The sequence below is a fragment of the Lasiodiplodia theobromae genome, assembly GCF_012971845.1.
Source record: "Lasiodiplodia theobromae strain AM2As chromosome Unknown scaffold_7, whole genome shotgun sequence".
Classification (NCBI taxonomy): Eukaryota; Fungi; Ascomycota; class Dothideomycetes; order Botryosphaeriales; family Botryosphaeriaceae; genus Lasiodiplodia; species Lasiodiplodia theobromae.
Window position 1 is genome coordinate 150,629 of NW_023336563.1, and position 21,101 is coordinate 171,729.

At 54.4% G+C, this 21,101-nt stretch overlaps 6 protein-coding genes across 6 annotated transcripts; 5 read left to right on the forward strand and 1 right to left on the reverse strand.

Moving 5' to 3' along the window:
* Positions 1 to 2,654: 2,654 nt before the first annotated feature.
* Positions 2,655 to 5,012, forward strand: LTHEOB_2716 (uncharacterized protein; the record flags this gene model as incomplete). The annotated part of the gene is made up of 2 exons (XM_035511559.1): positions 2,655 to 2,687; positions 2,769 to 5,012. The coding sequence occupies 2 exons, from the start codon at positions 2,655 to 2,657 to the stop codon at positions 5,010 to 5,012; spliced, it is 2,277 nt and encodes a 758-aa protein (XP_035363442.1).
* A 1,637-nt stretch (positions 5,013 to 6,649) lies between these two features.
* LTHEOB_2717 (uncharacterized protein) lies at positions 6,650 to 7,789 on the forward strand (the record flags this gene model as incomplete). Its single annotated transcript, XM_035511560.1, has 1 exon — positions 6,650 to 7,789. The coding sequence occupies one exon, from the start codon at positions 6,650 to 6,652 to the stop codon at positions 7,787 to 7,789; it is 1,140 nt and encodes a 379-aa protein (XP_035363443.1).
* An 827-nt stretch (positions 7,790 to 8,616) lies between these two features.
* LTHEOB_2718 (uncharacterized protein) lies at positions 8,617 to 9,672 on the forward strand (the record flags this gene model as incomplete). Its single annotated transcript, XM_035511561.1, has 1 exon — positions 8,617 to 9,672. One exon carries the CDS (start codon positions 8,617 to 8,619, stop codon positions 9,670 to 9,672), a length of 1,056 nt encoding a protein of 351 aa, XP_035363444.1.
* A 3,104-nt stretch (positions 9,673 to 12,776) lies between these two features.
* On the forward strand, positions 12,777 to 13,077 carry LTHEOB_2719 (uncharacterized protein; the record flags this gene model as incomplete). The annotated part of the gene is made up of 2 exons (XM_035511562.1): positions 12,777 to 12,830; positions 12,889 to 13,077. The coding sequence occupies 2 exons, from the start codon at positions 12,777 to 12,779 to the stop codon at positions 13,075 to 13,077; spliced, it is 243 nt and encodes an 80-aa protein (XP_035363445.1).
* A 218-nt stretch (positions 13,078 to 13,295) lies between these two features.
* On the reverse strand, positions 13,296 to 15,475 carry LTHEOB_2720 (MFS transporter; the record flags this gene model as incomplete). Its single annotated transcript, XM_035511564.1, has 5 exons — positions 13,296 to 13,714; positions 13,805 to 13,950; positions 14,039 to 14,388; positions 14,463 to 14,958; positions 15,093 to 15,475. The coding sequence occupies 5 exons, from the start codon at positions 15,473 to 15,475 to the stop codon at positions 13,296 to 13,298; spliced, it is 1,794 nt and encodes a 597-aa protein (XP_035363446.1).
* A 1,772-nt stretch (positions 15,476 to 17,247) lies between these two features.
* On the forward strand, positions 17,248 to 18,651 carry LTHEOB_2721 (Adenylosuccinate synthetase; the record flags this gene model as incomplete). The annotated part of the gene is made up of 3 exons (XM_035511565.1): positions 17,248 to 17,811; positions 17,861 to 18,023; positions 18,113 to 18,651. The coding sequence occupies 3 exons, from the start codon at positions 17,248 to 17,250 to the stop codon at positions 18,649 to 18,651; spliced, it is 1,266 nt and encodes a 421-aa protein (XP_035363447.1).
* Positions 18,652 to 21,101: the final 2,450 nt, after the last annotated feature.

Consider the following 21,101-nt stretch of genomic DNA (forward strand, 5'->3'; position numbering starts at 1 on the left):
CGAATGTGGCCTTGAATCCGTGCTCTAATTCCATACGAGACATACCATCAGCCATGGTGCTGGACATATAAATGTCGCAAATCGTCTGTTTATGCACCTGCCAATCTTCGCTCTGAGGTACCTGCGAAGTGTTTGCCACCTTCCTGCCTGTAGGAGACCTGCCCCTCGCTGGGTATTTCCCGCATGCTTCATCCAAACTTTGGAACAACTGCGGCAACTCGTGGGTTACAGAGACATTTGTAAGCAAAGTGATAATAGTGGAATTTTTCGGCCAAATTCAAAACTTCCACAAGGCGCTCAGAATGTCATGGCTGATGTATAGCTAAGGGTAACGGCAAGGGTGAGATATAAGATGACATTGGGGCCGAGCTGAGCGAGGCTGAGCTGATGATGAAACGCTGCATGGTGGGGTCTTGGCCTAATGATCTTTGGGTGTTTCCAGACGTAGCCAGTCGTAAGCCGCTGCAAAAGTTCCATGCAGCCGCGTCTCGACTAACTAGCCAGTGATTAGCTATCGCCAAAGGTTCCGTACACACATCAGTCGCGTGTGGAAACTCCCGGGCACAATTACCCCACACACAAAGGTGCCCAAGTGGCTTCATACGTAAGTTCCTTATGCACGACACTTTTGCTACGCGGATGGATCGAGTGAATCTGGAAGATGATGCGAGCTATTCTCCTAGAGCCTCTTCGGCAAGTTTACCCAATAGTGGTGTCCGATCCAAAGGTTCCATGCATATATGGAGGACCGTGGGGTTGTGAATCTGATTGTTTGCCTAATCGAAGCTCGCAACAAAGGTTCCTTGCGTAACATTATGATCCGGCTTCAAAGAATGAAAATACGAGATCGTGGCGAGAGTACAAGAATTGAAAGGGCTTTTGGATTATCCGTGATCATGAGAGGTCAGCACGACACGGCGTGGTACAGAAAGGGAAAGGGTAACGAATTCTATCGAGCCTAGTCGTGCGACCACAGACAGTTGCAGCCAGCCGCAAACAATAGATAAGAGTCACTCACCATCAGTGGGGCTCTTATTAGCGCTCTGCCAGTTCCCATGCTTAACCACCGTTTTCGGGCCATCGATATCTGAACCATCATTCTATCAAACCACAAATTTATTCTTGTTCGGATTTCTTCAATAAATGTTGCATCGGGTGAGGCTAAATCCTTTGCCCTTGTAGAGCAACACGAATCTGACAATTTATAAAGGACCATGGCAGATACACTTACACTTCCTGAAGTATATCTGTGCTATGATCATTCCATCTATTTCTGGCACAAGATCAGTCCCTGTAGAGTTTGACGACCCCACTAATACTACTTTGGTAAATGGCGAGTTTCCTTTACAGTATTCAGCCCTACTAATAACGTGACTCTGCCAGATGATAATGCCGGCAGACCAGCCTCGCAAAAAGTGCCCTCTGGATGGTCTGTCGAAGCTTATTTATCACTTGCTACACTACTCGCAATGATCGTCATACCATGCCTTACCTACATGTAGCGCAAAGGCTATCCGCAGAGTATTAGGGATCGCCTGTACCATACACCCCGAAGAGCATATTACGACAAAGGTAAGACAACGCAAGAGGATCACATACATCTTTACGGCTAATAAACGATAGGTGTAACATGTACGCTTTCGTTCCACACTATTCAATGTCCTTTTGAGGCTTCTACGGTGGAACGGCGAACTGGGAAGAAATAGCAAGCAACCGGGATGGTTAACAAGCTGTGAAGCACGTTAGTATCTCCTTAACACTATCATAATTCTGTAAACAGTTATTACCTGTTATCTTCCTAAAAAGCCGAAAGTCATTCGTTACTTTATCTCGTTTGCTTTGCTATTGCTATAGTATTGATAAGCAACCTACAGGGCACGCTGTGCATTGCTAATTGCTTGCTTATTTGCTTGGCCTGCTTCGTAGTTACTATTAAGTTGTTTCTTTGTCTTCTACTTTGCTATACTTATTATATACATGAGTGTTGAAGAGTAAGAAAAGAATTGCTAACCATATACATGTGCTCGTATATAGTGGGTATAATAAGGCTTTGTGCTCTCGTAGAAGTTCCCATTGTATCCGCTTCAGACAAGCGCTTCGGCTGTAGAAGCCAGTACCCATTGCGTATTTGAGAGCAGGTGTCTCGCGAAATTTGGCACGTATGGGTTTCAACATGATCAAGTGTTGGAAAGGCGTCGACATGGCCTGTCTTTTGGAAAGGCAACGTACGGCCTAATCAGAGGTGAGAGTTTATCTTTATTTCCTTATTGCGGAAGGGTGAGCATGGAATACAGTTGAAGGAAGTGTGCGAGGTGCCCAGGCGGGTGTACCAGCTATGTCTGTCATAACGTGAGTGGAGGGTGGTAAAGGTCCCCCCTTCTTGTTCTTGACTGAGTGCAGCGATTACATAGATTGATAACACGGACCTGCGAGTGACGAGTGTCCGATCCGCGCCAAGTCCGGGTGATCGATATGCCGTCCTAGAGGGGAAGGAGGCCCCGGTGGTGGTAACTGCCGGCGCATCATTCACCGTTCGGTGTCGGACACTTGGACCGCACTTCTTCGGCGGGCCAACTCTCTACAACGACACCCACTCTTCCGAATCCCAACCTGATCACCGTCCAATTTCCACACACTTTCTATCGAACGCCACCATGTCGGACGACAAGTTGACGCATAGCGCCGAGGTAGGCTACAATCATTCCTCTACCTGCGCGCCTAGCAATGCGCAACACCTGTATAAAACTAACATATCGCGTTCGCTGTAGGGAATGTATACGCCGGAAGGCCGCATCCAGACTATCCAGGCCAACTGGGGTCGCGACACCAAAGCCTGGTTCCCTGAAGGCTGTCACGTGGAATCTGAGCCCAAGGATTGGCCGCTGGAGTTCCTGATGAGAATTGCTGAGCTGTCGCAACTCTCTGGTGCTGATGGCCGCGAGAATGCTGTTCGTCTTATGGCGGAGAGTATCGCAAAGCGCGGTTGGCACAATGTCACTCATAAGTGGCCGGTCACCAGAGACATCAGGTTTGCGATTTTCGAGTACTCTGCACTTATCGCTGGTGGAGGTTCCGGCGGCAATGTGGCAGAGGGCGCCGGTGCTGTTTCTACGCAGCCCACCAGCGCGGATAATGGTGTCGCCTCTGCGCAGTCTACCAACGAGGACAATGTTGCCGCCTCTGTGCAGCCTACGACCGCGAATAATGTTGTTGGCGCCGCTACTTCTAGCACCACTGCAGATAAGTGGTTGGTGCCGATTGCAGAGGAGGACAAGGCCGAATTCGATCGCCTTCTCAACCTTGCCAAGCGCGAACTTCCCAAGGACATGGCGCCGTCGGCCACCAACCTCGAGCCGTTCTACCTTGAAGCAGTCGCCCGTGCCTACGTCAACGGCGGTACTCGCGGTGCCGCCTTCAACCAGCCGAAGCAAGGAGCCACAGTCATGACACCCGAGACTGCTCAACTCGGCCCGTACCACGGTTTGAAGAACAGCACCGGGCCGTTCATCACAACTACCACCGGGTACAAGAACATGGCAAACGCGGAGGAGAACGAGAAGGCAATCATCCGCCTCGAGACAAACTTCCACACTTGTCTTGCCACCATCCTCCAGGACCCCGCGCTCAAGGCGACGGAGATCTTCAAGCTGCCCGCGGATATCCTGAGCAGGCTGGCAACCATCGTCGAGGACTTTGAAATCACCTCTCTGTCCGAATTCCAAGCCCTGTTGGACCAGACGCTGCGCGAAGCTACCTCGAACAGGTCCAACAACTGGCCCGATGGCAGGAAGCCCAACCTCAGCATAGTGAATGTCCGGCAGCTGCAAGTCAACCTGGACAGGCAGAGGAGGGAGGGGTTGGAGGAGTTAGAAAGGGCCGAGAAAGAGGAGTTGGAAAGGGCCGAGAAAGAGGGTGAGTTCATCATGATTGTCAAGCTCAAGGCCCCAAGGGCTTTCCTCCAAGGCCTTTCAAGCCCTGACGAGTTCGCAGAGGAGGCTCGCGCCGCTACTGCTCATCCTTCGCCTGCGCCGTCGACTGGCAATGCTCCGACCCACCCACAACCTGACGGCGGTGCTGCCGCTTCTCAAGAACAGGAAGACGCCAACCAGGAGGTAGCGGGCGCAGCAAGCAAAGGCGACACCGCAGAAGACCCCATCACGATCACCTCGTCCGACAACGGCGACTCCTCCTCATCAAGCGACGATTCGGACGCCGACAAGAAGGACGACGTCCCGACCGGCGTCCCCCACGGTCGCCGCCGCTCGCGCTCTCCGTCCGACGACGACCACCCCAGCAGCCTGCACCCAGCCGCCCAGCGGCGCCGCCTCGAAGACGACGACGACATCGAGGACCTCATCCGCTCCGACCCCGTCTTCGCCCAGCAGCTGCAGGAGGTCAAGGACATGGGCAACAAGCTCAGCGACTGCGTCACCGCGGCCCACGAGCTGACGGCGCGCAGCCGCAGGCTCGAGGACGAGCTGGCCGTCGCCAGGCGCGAGCTGGCGCGCCGCAACCAGGAGCTCGCCGGCGCCAACCACGACAACGGGCAGCTCCGCGAGCAGAACCGCGTCTTGCAGGAGCAGCACGCGCGCCAGATGCGCTGGCGCCAGGGTCAGGCTGATGAGCTGAGGCGCCAGGTTGAACGCGTTGAGGGGGAGAAGAGGGTTGTGGAGGAGCAGAAGAGGGCTGCCGAGGAGCAAGTCGCGGCGTTGGAACGCAGGCTGGTCGAGGAGCAGCGTGGTGGTGGTGGTGGTGGTGGTGGTGGTGGTGGTGGCGCCGCCGTCGACCAGCAGCTCGTAGATAGCGTCGGCCGTCTGACTAACAGCAACGCTGAGCTGGCCATGGCCGCCCACCAGGCGCAGAACACCATCACCGGCCTCCGGCTTGAGAACCGCCGGTTGGCGGAGGAGAATGCGAGGCTCAGGGCTGTGGCTGTGGCGAACGTGCTTGGCAGCAACCGTGCTCCGGGCGGACATGCGGGTAACCAGGCTCCGGGCGGAAATGGGGTCTGAGTTGTGGTGTTTGGTTTCACAGGCGGGCGATTGCATTGTGGGGAACTCACAAGCAGCTCTTGTTCGATGAAAAATGGCTTGGTGCGGGTTCTTTGGAGTTCATGGCTGGAACGGGGGTTTCTTTCTTCAGTCTTCTTTGTTTGCAAAGGCTGAATCGGGGTACGATTACTATTCAGTGATAGACTGTCACGACAAGCTCCGTTTGTGGGCGAAAAGCGGACATGGTATTCACTTTAGCTAGACTCATTAGCTCAATTCAATTTTCCTTGTGTAATATTACGCTGCCGCTTGAACTCTTCTCATCTGTTTTAGTGTCTGACGCTTGTATCTCGCAGCAACGCCCAATTGCCTTTGGCTTGGCTCTCATTCTGGGGCGACATCTGCGCAGCTAGGCGGACACCTCTCTGTCAGTTGAATGAGTTTGTATTGGCGCTTTCTAAAAGTAGCAGGCGCCTGATCCCTATTCGTCCCGGCGGTTACTACGAGGGAGGTCTGATAGCGTGGGCCATTGTCTTTCACCATGACCCGGCACTTAACTGTTACCCGGGCGTCCATTTCTTGTGGATGAAAAGACGGCATAGTCTAGATGCTGAATATGTTGATGTCGGGACAAAGAAAACCAAAAGACGGCGGACGTAGCATTTGCGGTTGACAGCTTACCAAATGCAAGCAGGGCCTTGGGGGCTGTTTGAAAGTAAAAGAAAGTTATCGAAACAAGCAGTACTCATTTCGCCTGAATAAAATGATAGTTCAACAAGTATATGACGCATTGTAGTAGAAGTGGGCTGTTCTAGATGAACAAGTGTTTGGAGTAAAGCTGTCGAGCCGCCGGTATCTTGAAGAATGACCAAGCCGACCCAGAAAGACCTCTTGCAGGTTGCTTCTCTTACAACAGGTAAGACAAAGGCATTCTCTGCGAGGTCCGAGTGTATCTCATGCCTATCATATTTCTAGAGAGTCAAACAGATTGTCATACCAACAAACTGACGACGCCGCATCGAAAACCAGTGCAGGTTAACTGGCCAGAAGCCTTGGGTCTTACGCGTGTTAGTCAATATATAAGAGTCAGTACTCTGTCTCTTTACTAGCCTACCTTTGGAAATATAATCAATCTCGTTTCTCTCGTTTGACTTCAGCAATACGGAGAACATTATGGACAGTTAATTGGTTGAAATTTGAGAACGCGGCATGTTTATTCTTTGACATACTCGCTAAAATTTGAATCAAGAAGACATATATAAGGTATAATGGGTACTCTGCTATTTATATACGGGATCTGCGTGGAGTATGAGTGCCTCTGAATGGCTCGCTCTCTGAAGTCTATGGCCTCCTTGACACCCAAATCAGCGACCGTACAAGTCGAGGGTGATCCGTGACGTAACGGAGTCAGAAACAGGGCGAGGGAAGTAACACTTTCCGTGGACGCTGCTTTACAATCACTGAACGTTGCTCGGCCACCAGCATGCGCGCCCGTTGCCACTGAACAGCCTTGACAACGCTGGCCTTAAAAGCTTCGCAATGCTCGGTCTCCGACTCCTCTACACCCACCGCACTCCAACAATTTCTGACGACCCGACCACTCTTTCTCTTCGGTCAATCACATCGATCAGCATCTTATTCTTCCAAACAACTAAACCATGTCGAACAACATGTCTTCTAACCCTACCGCCTTCAACTTCTCCCTCGCGAGCGCGGAACAGACCAGTGTCATGATCCAGAAGTGCCCTCTCCTCCAGAGGGTCGCGAGTTCTTGGGGCAACACTCCCGCCGACTGGTTCCCCAACGGCGTCAACAACATCAGCGACATCTCCAAGCTCCCAAACGCAACCAAGCAGCTCCTCGCCCAACTCGCCGAGAAGAGCGGCCCGGCAGGCCGTGCCACCTCTCTGAGCCTCATGGCCGAATCAGCCCAGCGCAGCAGGCCCCGCGGCAACCAGGCGCACCGCATCCACCCAGCCGACATCAAACACGCGCTCACGCACTTCACGGCCGACAGCAACCAGCCCGAGTCCGCTGCGCCCTTCGTCCACCGCGGCATCCGCCGCCCGCGCTCGCCCTCGACGGACACCTCTTCCGACTCCGACGAGGAGCCTGCTCCCCAGCGCCGCCGCCTCGAGCAGGCTACCACCAAAGGAGCCGCGGCTACCGCTTCCAAGTCGGCGGCTCCACTGGACGAGCGCAGTCTGCTGGCGTTGAAGGACCTGGTCATTTCTGGTCACGAAGACAAGCTGAAGAAGCTGCAGGAGGAGAACGACAAGCTGGCGGCTGAGAACGCGCGTCTGAATGCGGAGAATGCCCAGGTCGCCAAGCTTGCCGGCACGTTCTGCTCAGCCTGGCAGATGGCCGCCCTGATCAACGGCAAGCAGAGGGACAGGGCGTCGGCGCCGCCGCCGCTCAAGAGCGAGGATATCGATGGTGCGCTTGCTGCGTTCGAGGGCGTCAAGGACAAGCTGGCGCCATTCCTGCCTGAGGGCCTGCGCACTGTCGACGGCTTGGGAGCGCAGTTCGACCGCCTCGTTGCCGACGCCATGGAATTCGAGGACGATGAGGGCGACTGCGATGACATGGTTGATGACGTCGAGGATGAGGAGGAGGAGGTTTGGGGCTATGCCTCTGACCCGGAAGATGAAGACATGGATGACGACGACAGTGGCAACGGCGGGTTCCCGTTGCGTCTGTTCCGGGATGAGCTTGCCAGGGCGAAGAAGGGGACGGAGAAGCAGTGGGTGGTGGATGAGGATGAGGATGACGAGGCGGAGGAAATGGATGACGAGTAGAATGGCCTCCTTGTATGCTTTCTATAGGAAGCCTTGTTGATTAGAGATTGGATTAGCTCTCTAGAGTACCATTCAGGATTGGTCTTAGCCCAGAAGAAAATAGACAACATGGAGTTGCTCATTGATTGCCATCGGACAAGTGATGTGACGTATGCACGAAGTATCTTTGCAGGGCTCTTTTCATACATTCTTGCTGACAGAGCCTGATCGTTCACTGAGAAACGGGAGTTTTGGCTCTACTACAACGCTATCAACACATCACATGTTGGGGGGTAAACTCACCTGACCGTTCGTATAAAGCCTCATTTGAATATTCCAATCGGGACTTCGGACCTCGCTCTGACTACATAATAACAGGGACTAATGAGGAACTGAGGCTCTTCAACAAGCAAGGCTGTTAGTCCAGACCTGGAGAGACTTGACTCATCATGATCCACATCTTGAAATGACAAGGCTCCGTGTATACGTAGTCCAATCACAAGACAATCTGCTGGGTAGCATGCGTCTTGCTCGTCAGCTTGCGTCGCCACAATGCACTGCGCTGGGCGAATTGCATTCTTGGCGCGGGGAAAACTCGCCCTCAGCTGACAGTCCCACCAATCAGAATCACTTCAAGGCTAAACCTTGTTGCTGAGAAAGCACCTTGGCGATCATTGTGTCGGGTCCTCAGCCATGTGTCCTTTTCTTGGCTGCTGACGCGGGATTTTCAGCCTTGATCCATCCTCCCAACGAGAACCAAATGCCACATTTCCATTCTTCATTTCACTCATCACATCACAAGCTATCGAACTCCTCAATATTTGACACAACGTCATTTTTTGACCATAATGGAATCATCGAACCGCCTTGCCAGCCCCCAGCTATACACCGTCGGGTGGATCACTGCTCTCGACAAAGAACTGGCGGCAGCAACAGCTGTTCTGGACGAGGAACACAAAAAGCCAAAAGGTTTCAAGAAGCATCCGAGAGATGATAACAACTACGCATGGGGCCGAATTGGAGAACACCACGTTGTCATCGCCTCTATGGATGCTGGACGTTATGGTATCGTGTCCGCAGCGACAACTGCCATGCAGATGGTCAGCTCCCTCCCCCACCTAAGATTCGGTCTCATGGTTGGTATCGGAGCCGGTGTCCCTAGACTGGAAGAGGGGATCAACATTCGCCTTGGAGACATCGTCGTCAGTCAGCCTACCGGAACAAGCCCTGGGGTGGTGCAATACGACCTCGGGAAGCTAAAAACTAACGGCAAATTCGAGCGTGTTGGCTCTCCCGCTGCCCCACCAGAGGTTCTCCTCAAAGGGTTAACAACTCTGAAAGCGTATCATAGGAGGAAAGGCTCTCAGATACCCAAGATATTGGAGAAGATGTTCAAGGAGAACGACGAAATGGGGAAGGATGGCCCTGATGGCTTCAGGCATCCGGGGGCCCAATACGATCAGCTGTTTGAGACTTTCTGTCATCCTCAGAATACCACTACTGTCGCAAACGTATCTGGCAGCCGGGGCACAACTTCTGCATGCCTTTCTCCCCCATATGAACGAGAACGCCCAGATCCACCTTCGGAAATGCCTCAAATACACTACGGAATCATCGCATCCGGAAATTCCGTGGTGAAAGATGGAATTGCCCGAGACGAGATCTTGAAGCGCATAGAAGACAAGTGTATCTGTTTTGAAATGGAAGCGGCTGGTTTGATGAACAACTTCCCATGTCTCGTAATTAGGGGAATTTGCGACTACGCAGATGAACACAAGAATGACCGATGGCAAAACTATGCCGCTGCAACAGCGGCTGCATTCGCTAAAGAGTTGCTCGATGTCATGGACAGCGAAGATGTCGAGAGTACCTCACCAATGGAGAATGCCATCAAAAACGGTTAGTTTTACAAATTTTCCATGTGCTGTATCAAGACAATTAGTAACTGGAAAAACAGTAGTTGACACAATTGCCGAGATGAGAGTGGCACAAGATAAAACCAACGGCATAATACGATCAGAAGTCAAAGAATACCACACAAGGAAGCTTCAGAAATGGCTCTCCCCTCCAGATCCATCAACAAACTATAAAGAAGCTCTGAATCAACGTCATCATGGCTCAGGTGATTGGTTCCTCCAATCGTCGGAGTTTTCAACATGGAAAGCAGAGCGAGATTCCTTTTTGTGGCTCTACGGTATGCCTGGGTGTGGCAAAACGATTCTCAGTTCCACAATCATTGAAGACCTGATGGAAGGTCGTTCAACATCAGAGGATCCAGCGGTACGCCTGGAATGTAACTTTGAAGGTAGAGGGCGTAATTGCGTCAACGATGACAACTCTGTTGCATATGGTCGAACCAAGAAGCAAACGAAGAACTACGGAAGAGACATAGGTATGAGCAAACGGCAAGAAACTCGCCAGCCTAAGTCGACCTTAAAAGAAATGTGCTTGTACTTCTATTTTGACTTTACCGACAATCGGAAGCAATCTCTCGAAAACATACTGCGATCGCTTATCAGCCAGCTACACAGCAAAAGGAAGGATCTTGAAAGCTATCTGGACTCACTCTACTTGTCGTATAACATTGGAAATAGGCAACCCAGCATTGAGTCGCTTCGCAACACCTTCATGAGCATGGTTGAGGAAGCTGGTGAAGTTTGGATTGTTATTGATGCACTCGACGAGTGTCAAACACGGAAGGGTAATCTAAAGGAAGGGCTACTGGGGTGGATTGAGGCCCTCAGCAGCTCTCAGGATGTTAATATCCACTTTCTTGTTACGAGCCGCCCAGAACAAGACATACAGTCGGCCATTGATAAGTGGGCTTGCAAAGCAGACTCCCGTATAGTGAGAATTTCCATTGAGAGTGATCGAACTGCAGAGGATATACAAGACTATGTTCGCGCGAGAGTTACGCAGTCTGAGGGTTTGAGCCGATGGCATTTGCGACCAGATGTTCAAGAAGAGATTCAGACCACGCTGACCAGCAAGGCACATGGAATGTAAGATTGTCCGACCTTGCTTTCCTGTAGATCGACTAACACAACATAGGTTTCGATGGGTCTCGTGTCAATTAGACGTCCTTGAAGACTGTTATGATCCACAGACATTACGGAAAGCACTTGTGTCCCTGCCACAAACATTGGGCGAGACGTACGTGCGGATCTTGAGCAACGTACCCGACTACAACAGGCATAACACGATACGAATCCTGCAATTTCTGACTTTCTCACAGCGGCCGCTGCATATTGAGGAGCTTGTCGATGCAATCGCAGTGGATCTGGACTATGAACCCTCCTTTGATATCAGAAACCGAATGCCGGTGCCTATGGAGATCCTGAGATCCTGTTCGAGCCTGGTGGCCTTCTCTGAGGACACACGTGAGATTCATTTGGCTCACTTCTCAGTAAAAGAGTTCATAATCTCGCAAGAGGAAAAGGGAATATTCACCCAATCTCTCAAAGAATGCACAGCGCACGAGTCTATCATCGAGGTCATCGTCGGATATCTGTCAAGCCTCACAGACGTTGACGTGGAACCATATTACGACTTCGTAAAGACTTACCATCTGGCGCGCTACTGTGCAGAGCATTGGATGGACCACGCTAGACTTGTGGAGAATAATAGTCCAAGGGCTCGGAAGCGACTCATGGAGCTTTTCTCGAACAAAAAAGCATGGTTCAAATGTAACAGGATCTTTAATCTGGACGACCCAGAAGATGATTGGACCTTCGGGATAAGATGGCCTAATAACATTGTCGAGCCACTATACATCGCATCGTTAAGTGGATTAATATACCTTGTCAAGGATCTTTTACGACAGGGAACCGACATCAATGCAGTCAGTGGCGCGTTCGGTACCGCGCTTCGAGTTGCTTGCCATGAGAGACATTCCGACATAGCAAGAATTCTCATTGAAAATGGGGCCGACGTGGATATTGTCAGCGGATTCGATGATGGCACGGCACTTGTGACTGCTATCGACAAAAACTTGATCGAAATCGCCTGCATGCAAATCGATCGTGGCGCAAATCCTGGTACCCGAGGCAGCTTTTTGGATGGAGACTGGATGGAGGTGTACCCTCTTCACCTTGCGTGTATGAGGGGAGCCGACAAGGTAGTTAAAGCCCTGATCGACAAGAATGCGGATATCAATCTCAAAGACGGAGCTTATGGCACGGCTCTAAGGCTCGCATGTTATTATGGGCATGAGAAGGTCGTCGGATTGTTGCTCGAGCAAGGAGCAGATATCCACGGACAATGCCAAGGACACACTCTTTTACACGAAGCAGTAACATGGGATCGTGAGCGTATAGTTCAGCTGCTACTGGAGCAGGGCGCTGATGTCAATACGCAATACGATATAGGGGTTACTCCACTACACAACGCAGTACGTACAGGTTGTTCTAAGGGTATTATTCAGCTCTTACTTGGCCACGGCGCTGATGTCCACGTGCGAGATTATCTGGACCAAACTCCTTTGGAAATAGCTGAAAAGTGGAATTGCGAAGATATCGCTCAGTTGCTTCGAACGGCAGAAGGTGCTGCGCTTCCGTCCTCAATTGGTGCTCAAGAAGACACCGTTGAAGGGCTGACGAGTTCGACGTGAGACTTCTGTTTAATGGTAAGTGGGGGGAAACCGAAGATTTTATGTCAGGAAATGATTCAGAGTCTGATGAATGTTTCAGGGACTCAACTTATGGCCGGCAAAATTTCAAAACATGTCCTAGGCCCAAACTATATGGATCATCGCCTGTATTAAAATCTTCCCCAGTCGCCGATGACTCTGGAGACTGAGTAGTGGGCGGGACTTTTGACCAGAACCTTTGAGAATCAGCGGCGACACCCACCAGTCACCAGTCACAGGACCGTTACCCTACACATTTCAGTTTCGACCAAGGGCTCTGCTATAAGTTCGCACATCTCGCAAACCAGTTTTGCTTCTCATCGCCATCCAAAACAAACCAAATATCAATCGTACACACGAACTTCTAACGAATAAAACAAGATGCCCGGCGCCGAGAACCCCAAAAAGATGCAGCCCAAGAAAGATCCCTCCTGGGTACGCACCGCCGACAAACCCTCCCTGTCTGAGTAAATGAACTGACAAGAAACCGTAGCCCTGGATCCCGCCGCTCCAAGAGCCCCTTGGACCGAGGGACCGCGACGATGAGCTAGAGGAGCTGAAGCTTAGCATAAAGGCTCAACTCGAACAGAATGGCGAGCATTGGACGACGACTGTCAAGCGGATGGGAGACTCGGTGGAGGCGCATAAACGCTACCTGAGGATGATGAAGGGTGGAAAGTAGCGCTGCTCTGGGCTGTCTGTGAAGCCGGTGTGTGGCGGTGGGACGCTGGAACAACCCAGGGCCTCTTACGGTGCTTTGAGGAACACCATACAACTACAAATTTGAAAATTTCCAATTCCCACATTCAAGCATTGAAGTGCCGTCTCCTTGATGACAATACGTGACAGCGCATTCTGCCAAGTAGCCATCCCCACCAGCATCCCGCCTTCCAACCAGCCTCACGCATCCCTCCCCTCCACCCCGCGCCCACGCCCACGCCCCCTCTCCCCCTCCCCCTCCCCCTCATCCCCCCTCAACACCCTATCCGGCACCCACACGCACCCAAGCAAACACACCGCCATCATTGGCACAAGCATGATAAACACAGCCCTCACGCCCTTCATCTTCGCCTCGAGAATACCATCGACCCACACGCCTCCCCCCTCCTCCGCCTCCGCAGCGCTCCAGCTCCCATCCAGCACCTGCGTCTTGAGCGATTCAGGCAAGTCCGCCGGTAGGGCGGCGCGCATGACGGCGAACTGCACGGCCGTGGCGAGGGCGACGCCGACGACGGAGCCGAGGGCGCGGAGGAGGTTGCGGGTGGATGTGGCGACGGCGCGGTCGTGGGGTTGGGAGAGGGCTTGGAGGGCGACGAGGGCTGGGGTGGGGATGTTAGTGGCTGGACGTAACGGACTGTGGGCTGGAGAAGGGGGGCGGTGATTGAGGGAGGGATTGGGATGCCACGGACCTGGCTGTAGGACGAAGCCGATGCCGGTGCCTTCGATGACGAGGGTTGATACGTAGAGGCCGAGCGGCGTGGTGCGCGAGAAGAGCAGCTTCATGCTGGCGCCGAGGAGCCAGAGGGTCATGCCGGCGTAGAGGACGGGGCCGTATCTGGAAGAAGGAGGGAGGCGTAGTTAGTTATGAGGTGCTTTGTCCATGGCTTGTCTGCGCCATGTAACTGAGTGGTATTCCATCTTACCTGGTAAGCTTGGTCATCAGCGGGCCTGAAAGGACGCCAGCAACGCTCTGGAGTAGGAGCAGAGGCATGATGAGCGTGGCGCTCTGCAGCGGTGCGAAACCGCGCACGTCCTGGAAGTAGACAGGGAGGAAGTACATGTCGACCTGCCAAACGCAGTTATACAGCGCGCTTTGCAAATAAATAACAGTGGTGGAGCGCTGGCCGAAGAGACGAGGCGGGATCATGGGCAGCGCAGCGAAGCGCTTCTCCACGATGACGAAGAGGACTAGCGAGGCGCCGCCGATGACCAACATCGAGATGATCAAGGCGCTGTTCCACGGCCAGGTGCTGCCACCAGAGTTGATCGGAATCTAGCGAGAGGAAGGAGGTTACTACAGCGACCTCCAAAAAAAAAGTGCCAGCGGTCCTGGCGTCCTCAACTTACCAGCACAAACAACACCCCCACCACCGCCGCCCCCAGTCCCACCCAATCAATCTTCCGCACCTTCTCCCTCCACCCCCCCTCCACCTTCTTCAGCGGCAGCGCCACCCACATCGCCCCCGCACACGCCGCCGCCAGCATCGGCGGCACCCAAAAGATCCACCGCCACCCCTCCTGCTGCTGCCCCCCAGTACTACCCCTCGCCAGCATCGCCGCCGCGAGGAACGGCCCCGCGCTGGACCCCAAGCCGATGGCGCCGCTCAGCAGGCCCTGGTACTTGCCGCGGTCGCGCAGGCTGACGAGGTCGGAGACGGTGATCTGGACGAGCGAGCTGATGCCGCCGCCGCCGACGCCCGACAGCGCGCGCCACGCGTACAGCTGCGGCGCCGATTGCGCGAAGCCGCAGAGGACGTCGCCCAGGATCAGGAAGCCGATGCAGGCGAGGAGAAGCGGTTTGCGGCCTATGATGTCGGAGAGGCGGCCGTAGAGGGGTTGGAAGCTGTGGGGAATTTTTAGTGTGAGTGGGGGGCTCAGTGGGTTTCTTAGGACAGGCATGAGGGAGGAGGGACTTAAAGGAGAGGCGAAAGTGGGGAAAGAGAGGGAATGAGATGGGAGAGATGGGGCTTTGCGTACGCGGTCTGGCCCATCAGGTAGGAGGCACCGGCCCAAGTGATGCTGGTGCCGGCATTGAGCGAGCGCGATATCGCTGGCAGGGCATTGGCGGCAGCATTTATGTCGAGAGATGAGATGAAGTAGATGGCAGCTAGGCAGGAGTAGGCGGTCAACAGCTTTCTGAGAGGGAGGCGAGAAGTTTGGTCGTGGATCTCGTGCCGATTCGCGTCTGCCGATGGCACTGCGGTCGCGGCGGTTGCTCGGTGGATAACCTCGGAAGATGAAGATGCATTTTGAGACTGAGGAACTGCTGGTGCTGTGGGTTGAAGTTCTAGTACGACTGGTTCTGAGCGGACTTCTGCTAGAGAGCTTGCACGGGATGAGGCCAGCGTTACGGTGGTCATTCTGCTGTTTCTCAGACCGATTGGTCCTCTGAAGCTTGCTTGAGCATGAAGGCAAACGGTTCGCTGCGGAAGATAGAATGCATGACAATGAGGGGTAGGGTGGGTGACTCAGCAATCAGGAACGCTTGCTATTCGCTGGTGAGCATGGCGTCATTCCGGGCAAACCAAATGAGACGGAAAGAAGAAATGGCTGCGCTCAATCTACACGTCTTCAAGAGTAGACGGTGGAAAGCTCAATCGTTTCGTGATCATGCTGCTATTAGTGTTGGCGTGACGCGGGTGTAATCATGCATATTTTTCTTAGGCGGCGTCTTGAAAAGTTTCCCCGCGCATTGCCTTCAATTCAGGCGAGAAATAAAGCAGCAACGGTCGAGAGGCGCCTTGACGGGCTGAAAAGCATCCAAATCATTGCTGGTAGGAGGCCTTCATCATCACGCTTGCATTACCTGGAAGTGGCTGGGCTTTTCACCAACACCGATTGATCGATGGTCAGTTCAGAAAAGCAGGCAAAAATCGTTCGGAGAAGGTACAGACAGTATGCAAGGAATATGAGGATTCACATCCACATTGCGACCCATTGGGTCTCGCGATGTGGGCCGAGCAGCTCATTTTACCTGCTTATCAAGAGCGGAGGTTCATGACTCTCGACTCTGATCGCCCGGAGATAAGATGGTGGGTTGCAGCGGAAACACCGCAGAATCGGGATCCCCAGATCAGGCGGGGGATCGACAATGCTGTCTATTCTCGGAACCGCAGATTTGGAAAGCTCACGAAGAAGTTGTCTTCATGGGTGTGTACGCAGCATGGCAAAATTATGGCGCAAAAAGCAGCCGCCGATAAGAAGAAGTTTGTATCTGGGAGAGGTGGTATGTCATCGACTTTACGTTGTTAATGGACTTGATGTGGATCGGCATAGATACATGCCGCTGGAGCACCGGAAGCAGGACTCAATGGCGGCGACGTGGCAGCTTCCCGAAGACCTGGCGCGAGGATGGCGCGACCGCGCATTGGCACTGGAATCGAAGGCGAGGGGAATTGATTGGAGCTCGGTACTGTATGCGATCGCAGTAGTTGCCTGTGAAGGGGGCTCGCATGCGGCGCAGTACGTAAACTCGCATGGGGATGAATGAGAAATGGCCCCACAAATGAGGGGCTCAGGCACGGGGTGACAAAGACAACGTCTAGCGAGACGGCCAGGTGTTCGGGCAGGAGGCGGGTGGAGAAAGATGAGACGCTGTGGAAGGCGCGGCTTTGATGAGGCGGAAGAGTCCGGAGATAGGCTGTCTGAGAAATGGAATGGAGCTGACTGGCCGGCTGTGTCGCGTGCGCGCCGAATGCAGTGGGCGTTCCGAATACCGGGGAAGCTCGAGGTCAGGGAGTGCGGTCGCGTTCGGCGCGTGTGGCAGCGTCGCACAAGGCGGCTCGTCAGCCGCGCCAGCCGGCGACAGCGTTGAGCAGCGAGGGGCATGGCGGGGTGCAGACCGCCTTTCATGGTGACGTCGGTGAGGGTGGAGCGTGTTCGGGTCAGTCGGTTTGGGGGCGCGCTGAGAGGACAGCCGCCCGAACTCGGCGAGGTTAGCGTCGATCCCCCACTGGCTCGTCCCTCAAAATCTCAGCGCGCCCGCCGTCCAGCGTTTGACTCCTACGCTGCTTTTTGGCACGCGTCGCCAATACCCCCCTCTCCTTTGCATTGACACGCGCAAGCGTCGTCAATCCTATTCTTTGTCGTTCGCCTCCTCATCTCGCTGCTCCCGTCCGCCTGGCTGCCCGCCATGTCGACCACCGTCGTCTGTGGTGCGCAATGGGGTGACGAGGGCAAGGGCAAGCTGGTCGATATCCTCTCCTCTGAGGCCTCGCTCTGCTGCCGCGCCCAGGGTGGCAACAACGCTGGCCACACCATCGTCGCCAACGGTATTACCTACGACTTCCACATCCTGCCCTCCGGCCTTGTCAACCCCAAGTGTGTGAACCTCGTCGGCGCCGGATGCGTTGTCCACGTCCCCTCCTTCTTCAAGGAGCTCGAGGCCCTGAACGTCCACGGCTTGGACACCACCGACCGCATCTTCATCAGCGACCGCGCTCATGTCGTCTTCGACCTGCACCAGCTGGTCGACGGTCTGGAGGAGGTCGAGCTGGGCTCCGGCCTGATCGGCACCACCAAGAAGGGCATCGGCCCAACTTACAGCACCAAGATGACTCGCAGCGGCATCCGGATATGCGACATCTTCGACAACGAGCAGCTCGCCAACAAGCTGCGCCGCATCGCCGACGGCTACAAGAAGAGGTTCGGAGACCTTCTCAAGTATGACGTGGAGGATGAGATTACCCGCTACAAGGTCAGACGAGACGCTCGCGGAAAGAGAAACGTTTTCTAACCCGTTGTAGGACTACGCCGAGAAGCTCAGGCCCTATGTCATTGACCAGGTGCCGCTCCTCAAGTCGGCCAAGGCTCAGAATGCCAACATTCTTGTCGAGGGTGCCAATGCCCTCATGCTCGACATCGATGCCGGCAGCTATCCCTTCGTCACCTCGTCCAACACTGGTCTTGGTAAGCGGCCCTGTATTAAATGAAAGAGTTGAACATGAGGCGATGCGCGGAAACGCGCGAGCCCATGGTCACTAATCACAACCTCACAGGCGGTGTCCTCACCGGTCTCCCCCTGGGCTGGCGCGCGATCAAGGAGGTCATCGGCGTGGTCAAGGCCTACACGACTCGCGTCGGTAGCGGCCCCTTCCCCACGGAGCAACTGAACGAGGTGGGCGAGAAGCTGCAGTCGGTCGGGCGCGAGTTCGGCGTCACGACGGGTCGCAAGCGCCGCTGCGGCTGGCTCGACCTGGTCGTGGTGCGCTACTCGCACGACGTCAACGACTACACGGCCATCAACCTGACCAAGCTCGACATCCTCGACGACTTCGAGACGATCAAGGTCGCCACGGCCTATCACCACAACGGCCAGGAGCTGGAGAGCTTCCCCGCCAACCTCGACATCCTCGAAAAGGTCGACGTCACGTACAAGGAGCTGCCCGGCTGGAAGACCAGCACTACGGGCGCCAAGACGTTCGCTGATCTGCCTGAGAACGCGAAGAAGTACATTCTCTTCATCGAGGAGTTCACCGGTCTCAAGGTGAAGTACATCGGCACCGGCCCCGGCCGCGAGAGCATGATCATCAGGTAAGATCAGGTAAGGTCCGGCCGTGTGTGTAAGTGAAATGCAGGCGAAATCCTGTAATTTACAGATGTACTTTTCTGGGTGGCTCTTTTTGATATCAGAGCTTCTGAGTTCGCGACGATTTACTGCCGTGCAAGAGGAGGCTTTCAAGAAAAAAATCGGGCTAGAATAGAATAGAATCTTGGCACTGAAAAAAATCCCTCCGATGCTCTGTGTGAAGGATCCTTCAGGGGGCGCGCTGCTAATTTCGCGGTCGGTGAGTCAGAGGCGCCTTTTTTTCCCAACCATCTTCACGTGCGAACTCGCCGACTTTTGACGTCATTTCCCCTTCGCTTTCCGTTCGGCACACGGCGAAAATCCGGGCTTGCTTGACCATCATCCCGTCCCGCTTCTAACCTTAGCTGGACCTCATGCTTTCTTCCTTTTGACAACAACGGTCTTTGGAGAGGCTCGAGGTGAGGAGGAGGGGTTTCCCTGTGCCTCTCATGTCGCCAGCGCCCTTGGATATTATTTTTATGACAAGACTTACTCCACCCGGCGTTGGGTGGGCATTTATCTGTCTTCCAGTGTTCTGACGCAAGCTGATTGCATTGTTTAGGTACTGTGGTTCGCAGGCCTGCAAACGATCTCTTCTTGTCCTAGCCGGGCTCATCGCTCAGTTGACATATTTGCCAGCTCCGCAGCATTGCATGCGCTCCGCGCCAGCCGGGTTTACATCTTGATCTCAGCATTTGCTATTCCGCCCTCATTCCGATGCATTCGCGCTCAACCGAAAGCTACTCCCTTCTACTTCCAATCGGATGTACGGCATCGACAATGCCTCCTCCTGGCAGGCAGAGAAAAGGAATTTTCGCCTGCGCCCGGCCTGCGAATCATCCTCATGGTCCTGCTCCATGTCCAGGACGTGGTTGTGCTTGGTATTGCCGGGGATGCACTGCTGTCTGTGAGCGGTGAAGCGGTCCGAAGTCAGTATTGCTGAGACACGCTTTTGTGAGCGCGATGGTGGAGAATTTCAGGCAGAAACAGCGTTTCTCTGCATTCGCGGGTGTTAGCAGGAAGATTGAAGTAAACAACAACTGGGGTGGGAAGCCATGAGCCGCGCCAAGCCAAGATGAGGGAGATGGAGAAGACGGGCAGAAGATTGCCGGGGTGAGCTTGTGGGCACGCGCGACATGTCGAGGTGGTCGCCTTGTGGAAGTGGTCGCGATGCTGAAGTGGTAGCGTCGGGCGCGACTGTCTTCCGACCAGAGGTGAGCGGCGACACCAGAGAATTTTGCGGTGGAAGATGAGCGATTCTCGAGGCCAACAAGGTGGCAGCAGTGGGTGCCCGAGGGGTGGGATTCTGGCGGGTGCTACTGTATAAAACGCCAAAGTGCGGCGGCAACTCCAACTGACTGGCGCAACAGGTACAATGCGAAGCGTCCAACGCTACCCCCTCCCGACGAGCAACAGTTCGATTCCAGGTAAGTTTCCCCCCGGCGTGTCCAGCGTTCCACCCAAGAAACCGCGGCCCCTCACTCGTGCACCGCTCCCACTCCAGTCACCAACGGTAAGACCCCGCCCTGCTACATCACAGCCCACCCCCTGCCCACAGCACCCTGCCCCAGACTAGGTACATAGATTAGCTTAGGCGGAACGGGTTCACGCCAGCGCTGTGTGGGCTGGGACGGCCCGCGGTTGGTGTTCAATGGCCTATCGGTAGGCTGATATCCTCGGGGGCGCACTTCCGAGAGGGTTGGCGTCAGGGCCGCCGACCCACCAGCGACTGTAGCGGCGGGGCGCAGCGATTTGTAGTATGCCCCGTTAGACCCCGGCTTGGCCCCCGATCACCCACTCCGTAACAAGTAGGTCGAGCCTCTGGCACGGTGCGAAATAGTTGGGCCCCTCCTTGAGAAGCTTAGGGGTGGGGGATCGGGTCGCCGGCTTAAACAATGGGACTTCGGTCATCGACTTCGTGTCACAGATTTTTTTTTTACCTTGTCCCCCCACTGCCGATGCGCGCCGCCAACGTGCGCTCTCGTTGCCGCCTTTTTTGCCTACCACCCGGGGCCCATATCGCTGTCTTTCATCGTCACACTGCCCTTTACGATGACTGACTCCCACTGTCACCTACCCCATCATTGTCGCATACTGACGCCATCGTCTACTACTGCCGTCGCCTACTACTGCTGTCGCCCACTGCCGCTGTCACCCACTGCCCACTGTCGCTGTTCCCCACTCCGCTTATCGTCGCCCACTTCTCTCATCGTCACCCGCTCTCACCATCGTCACCCGCTCTCACCATCGTCACCAACTCTCACCATCGTCACCAACTCTCCTTGTCGTCACCCGCTTCCTTCATCATCATCCACTTACTTCGTCGTCATCACCTACTTCTGTGCTCACCAGCCTTTGCTGCCCTCCACAAATCTCCAAGGCGCTAGCAACCTTCCAAACATAGCGCGCAAACTTATTTC